The sequence below is a fragment of the Alnus glutinosa genome, chromosome 3 (genome assembly GCF_958979055.1).
Source record: "Alnus glutinosa chromosome 3, dhAlnGlut1.1, whole genome shotgun sequence".
Taxonomy (NCBI): Eukaryota; Viridiplantae; Streptophyta; class Magnoliopsida; order Fagales; family Betulaceae; genus Alnus; species Alnus glutinosa.
Genome location: NC_084888.1, coordinates 8,131,486 through 8,137,418, shown reverse-complemented (window position 1 = coordinate 8,137,418; position 5,933 = coordinate 8,131,486). Strand labels below are relative to the sequence as shown.

At 34.1% G+C, this 5,933-nt stretch overlaps 1 protein-coding gene across 1 annotated transcript; it reads left to right on the top strand.

Annotated features, from left to right (window-relative positions):
* The first annotated feature begins 513 nt into the window (after window positions 1-513).
* Window positions 514-5,671, top strand: LOC133864660 (uncharacterized). The gene is made up of 4 exons (XM_062301059.1): window positions 514-667; window positions 1,789-2,757; window positions 4,715-5,476; window positions 5,584-5,671. The coding sequence occupies exons 2-4, from the start codon at window positions 2,550-2,552 to the stop codon at window positions 5,616-5,618; spliced, it is 1,005 nt and encodes a 334-aa protein (XP_062157043.1). The 5' UTR covers window positions 514-667; window positions 1,789-2,549; the 3' UTR covers window positions 5,619-5,671.
* Window positions 5,672-5,933: the final 262 nt, after the last annotated feature.

Genomic DNA, 5,933 nt, shown 5'->3' with positions numbered 1-5,933 from the left:
TCTGATTCATTCCCCAAACCCCGTGGACAAGTCCAGCGCCTAACTAAAGAACTGTTTTTATAATGTTTTCAAAATAAATTGATGCGTCCAACCAATAAAACAAATAAAAGTAAAAAATAATAAAGATGCTCCTTATTCCTTAATTAATTAGATAATTAAAGCATTACGTACAAAAAAGAAGCTTAGAGAAATAAAGAAGCAAAAAGGGTGTGTGAGGTAAAGGTACATGTGCAGCAGCTTAGACACGAAGCAATTAAAGGTCCGAGGTCCAGAAAATTTCTTTCCCACTCCGAAACGGCGTCGCTTTCCCTTAGATTAATTGCCATGGACATCAATATTCCCTAGAGTAGGACTTCATGTAAGGGAACCACAGATAATTTAAGAGGAAAAGGTAAAGAAAACACGTAGCTAGGATCGTCCCTGAAAAGCAGAGCATTATATGAACCAAAAAGTCAGTCAAGCCCGAGAAAGAAAAAAATAACAATAAATTTACTCCTTTAGCTTACATATATGTTGTGGATTTAGATCGAGAGTAGAGCATTGCAGAGAGAGATCGAGAGAGAAAAGGGGAAGATGGGTCTGCTCATCAACAGAGTGGAGAGAAGAGAGATCAAGCCCGGAGACCACATCTACACTTACAGAACTGCCTTCACCTACTCCCACCACGGTCTGTGTGTGTGTGTGTTTCTATGATTTTCTTAATGCCGACCATCAACATGTTTGCAAAATTGTTCCTTAATTATCTGATTCATGATGCTGGGTCTGTCTTTGCTTTTCTTTTTCTCTTTTTATTTTTTTTTTTTGGGGGGGGGGGGGGGGTCTCCGAGTTTCTTTTTCTCCCCCAGAGTTTTGTTTGTGTCAATATCTTAACGTACAAATGAATTGTGATTTCTTGCAACATGCCATTCATTTGGAGAGCTTCATCAGAAAGACTTTAACATATATATTTCTGTGAAAGAAATTGTGCGATTTCTTAGAATACTTGATTTATATAACTCAAACAAGTTAAGAGCTAGCTAGGGTGGATATCTGAACGTGGAGGTCATCATCTTTATCTTCATTATCCATCCTCAAACTCGTTTACTGCTATATATTGATGATTTTAGTTCGATCTTTTTAATTCTGTTTGCCATGTAAATTGTGTTGTGAGTGCTTGCTCTTGTAAGTGTCGAGTCCCATGCACATTTAGAAAGTATAAAGAAAAAGAATGGTTAGCATATATATCTAAGTGGACCCAAGCCATTAGCCTAGGCTTTTGGGTTAGAGTGGTGTCCAAATATGTGTATTAATATATACTCTTGGTAAAACTCGATCTCTAACCGTTTATCTCCTCAACAAATTGTAGTGTAATGCTAGCTCAGATCAGAAAAGATGTTACATTATTATGGCTTGTGCTTCATTATTGAGTGGTTGCATTTACACTATCTATGCATTTGGGGTTGAACCATTGGACGACATGCGTCACATGCTATTGAAGTATTGATCAGCTTTGCATGGCTTAATATGGCGGTGAGCTGTCTATTGCTCTCTACTAGATGTAGGAGTTTAAAACTAAAATTTGATATATATATATATATATATATATATCATCTTTCAAATTTCCCATTGTGTATTCTGTGCTCCTCCTTCACTGCCTCATAAAGCTGTAGTGGTTGACAATGTAGGTCACATTGTATTATGTTAAGGATATAACTTTACCTCGACGAAATTTCAAACAGTTGACAATAATCTCAATGGCTCCTTTTGTTATTGGGTCAAGCCTAATCATGAGCCATATTGAATTTGCAGGTATCTTTGTTGGGGAAAACATGGTGGTCCATTTTACACCTGATAAAGATTTGAATTCAAGCAGTTGGATATCTTCTGATTCTAGCTTTTATAATTCAAGGTTGATCTGTTCTTCCTATCCCAAATGTGGATTTAGGAAACCCAACAGTGGTGTAGTCTGTTCTTGCCTGGATTGTTTCCTTCGAAATGAATCTCTGTATCGTTACGAATATGGAGTTTCTCAATCAGTTTTCCTTGCTCATCCGCGGGGTGGCACATGCTCCACTGCAGAATCTGACCCACTAGCGGACGTTATCCACAGAGCATTGTATCTTCTTGAAAGTGGATTTGGCAATTATCATTTGCTTCAAAACAACTGCAAAGATTTTGCGCTTTATTGAAAAACTGGTCTTCTGACATTAGACAAAATAAAAACTGATATTGGAAAAACTGGGCGTAGCCACCAAAAAAAAGCAAACAAACTGGGGGTTGGAGCAAGTGGTCAAGTCTCTTCCGTCTCTTCTTTCTTTGATTCCCTATTGGAGGCCATTTGTGGATTTGGCAATTATATATATGATTTCCTTCAAAACAACTGTGAAGGTTTTGCGCTTTATTCCAAAATTTGTCTTCTGATATTAGACAAAATAAAAACTGTTATTGGAAAAGCTTGGGGTAGCCACAAAAAAAAAGCAAACAAACTGGGGGTTGGAGCAAGTGGTCAAGTCTCTTCTGTCTTTGGTGCCCCATCGGAGGCCATTTTTTCTTCTTGTCTGAATTTGGGGATGCCATCTCATGTTAGCCGGGCTGTGGTAAAGGCTGAAGAAAATTACTCTTTGGACATGTATGAAGCTGATATTGGTGTTCGAGATGATGTGATGAAGGTGGCAGTGGAGGACTTGGCTGTGAAACTGGGTTGGGAAGGCCAACATCATGAGGAAGTAGCTGATGACACTGAGGCTTCAAAGCGAAACTTTGTTGCAATGAATTCAGGTATATGTGTTCTTTTGTTAGTTTGTTGTGAATATAAATTATTTAATGTTATGTATATTAATTATTTAATTTTAGAAAAAAGTACACATATCCATCACTCAATTGTCAATATGATCCGTCACTCAATTGTCAATATGCTCCCTAAAGTATTAATTGTGTAACTTTACGGAGAGAAATTAGCTACAAATCAGTCTACTAAAGTGACATGTGTCCCTTAGCATGTGAGAAGCTAAGTGATACATGTCATCATTTTATTGGTGCTGATGTAGATATTAACGAAATCTGTCAAGTATTTTGATTGCAATGACTAAATTGTTACTTTGCCCTACCCTGATGACCTCTAAATTATTTTTATACCGCGGTGAACAATTTGTGATTTAGACCAATTATATAGACTGATTTTGTATTTATCCGGGATTTCTTTTTTTTTTTTAATTATTCCACCCCTTAGTTTTTTTTTTCTTTTTGTTTAAAAAATAGTTTTTTTTTAATTTTAATTTTTAAGAGAATAAGGGTATTATCGAAAAAAAAAATTGACATTTTTGGCACACCTTAGTAGTTTGATTGGTCACTTTAGCACATTTAGAAATTCATTAGGCTATTTTAAAATCGATTGTTAGTTTATGGGGAATTTTTATATTTTCTGAAAAATTATATTAAAAAAAAAATGAAAAAAGGGAAAAGCCCATATACCCCTCTCAAACTACCATCCAATTGACAAAGTCCTCCCAAACCTTCAATTTGGACAATGTCTCCTCCTTCAAACTACCAAAAAGTTGTCAATGTCCCCTAAGGACAGCAAAAAAATTAAAATGACCTTACAAATTTTTTAATTAAACAAAAATAATCTTATAAATTCAAAAATACTCTTAAAAAAAAGTGAAAGTTTTAATTTTTTTCAAAAAAAAAAAGGGAAAGTTTTAATTTCTTTGAAAAAAAAAATTAATTTAAAAAATAAAAACTTTTTAAATTTTTCTTTTAATTTTTATATTTGGCCGCCCATGGTTTTTATGTATATCTTTGACTTTTTTAGTTTGAGTTTTTTTTTTTTTTGTTTTTTTGAATTTTTGTTTATTAAAGGTATTTTCATTATTGGGGGAATGTTGACAATTTTTTATAGTTTGGGGGGAAGGGGTAGAGTGGGGACATTATCTAAATTGAAAGTTTTGGGGGGACATTATCAATTGAATGGTAGTTTGAGATGGGGTATGTAAGTTTTACCCAAAAAAAAATAAAAAAAAAATAAAAATTGGGAAGTTGCTTGTGACTTTTTGTGGTTTTTTTTAGATTTTTCTCACATTTAAGGAATGAAATAAGTTATAAGAAAGCTGTTGTGAGTACTCTAAACCAAAGAAACACTAAGGAAAACAAATGTGCTACCCTAAATTTGGGTAGCACATCTGTTTCCTTTAACATTATTTTAATATAAAAATATTTTCTCTTTCTTCTAACATTTATTTGAAAGAATATTTAAATAGCTTTATTTTTTCTCTCTCTTTCCCTTATCATTTATTTGAAAGAATATGGAAATGGTATATGGAAATGATAAGGGAAGCAATTGTGTAATTTATTTTAATAGAGAAGTAAAAAATAGTTTGGTTTCCTGAATTTAAGAAAAATCTAAGGGAAGTTGCTACTAGTACACAAATGTAATATTTTGGATTGTCCCAAAGATGCACCACCTTTCAAGTTATTGATAAATTGAGATACGATAATTAATGTGTATCTTTAATTGAAAGTTAGAACCGAATAGCCAAAGGTAACATACCTATCGACTTACGAATGCGTTAATTATTTCAACAGGTGAAAGGGAATCACCATAATGATTAATTTTTTTTGTATATTATAATTTCAATCCAAATGTGAATTGTGGTAGTACTACTTACTATTTATTAACTTATTGTTTTATGTTTGATAACTCAAAGCATTAATATAGGGAGCATTTATTTGATTACAGTGTCAATTCCAATTCTTGATGGAACGAATTTCTCAGAATGGTCTGAACAAGTTCAGTTTTACCTTGGTCTTTGGGATCTTGATTTAGCACTCCGGACTGAGAAACCGCCTATTATTACTGATTCAAGCAATGCAAAAGAAAAGACTACATACAAGTTTTGGGAGCGATCAAACAGACTAAGCATTATGTTTATGCGAATGAACATGGTAGACAATATTAAATCAACTCTTTCTGAATGTGACACTGCTAAAGAATTATTTAAAACCATGGAAAAACATTTCCAATCGATTGACAAGTCTCTTACGGGAACATTGATGGATGAACTTACCGCCATGAAATTTGATGGTACACGTGAGATACATGAGCATATCCTTGAAATGACAAATAAAGCTATCAAATTAAGGGCTCTTGGGATGAATGTGGATGAGTTATTTCTCGCACAATTGATTTTGGACTCCTTGCCTCCCCAGTATGGAGTTCAAGAAGAGACAAGGCATGAGCAACAAGGACATTATGCAGTTCACCCTGTAAGTCAAGGAGTCAAAAAGATTGAACCACCTGAAGTTAATGGGCCTTCTCAAGTAATTGAGGTTCATGAGAAGAGACAAAACAATGTCATAGAGCCACCTGAAGTTAATGAACTTCCTCAAGTAATTGAGGTTCATGAGAGGAGACAAAACACTGTCACATGCTATTTCTGCAATCAGGTTGGGCATATGAAGAAAAATTGCCACAAACGCAGGATATGGTTTGAAAAGAAGGGTAAGTTTTTAGTTTGCGTATGTTTCGAATCAAATCTTATTGAAGTTTTTTCTAGTACTTGGTAAATTGACTCATGTTTTATTGTTCATGTTTTTAATTCGATGCAGGGATTCCTTACAATCCAAACCATAAACCCAAATAAAAATTTCATATTCATAGACAATGGAATCAAAGTTCCAGTTGTTACCATCGGGGCTTGCGTTTGTTTCTAGATACTGATTGTTACCTAGATTTGTTTTAGACATTTTATGTTTCTTCTATTTCTTAAAATTTGGTTTCCTTGCCTAAAGTTGATCTTGATGGCTATATGATGGTTTCATATTGGGGATTATACCCTAAATCCCAAAAAGATGAAATCAAAGTAGGTGATGAAGTAGATGGGAGGCATCGAAATAAAAGTATCCTTTGGTAAATTATTGGGAGCTCATGCAGCCTATGCTGAATTAATATATCGTGT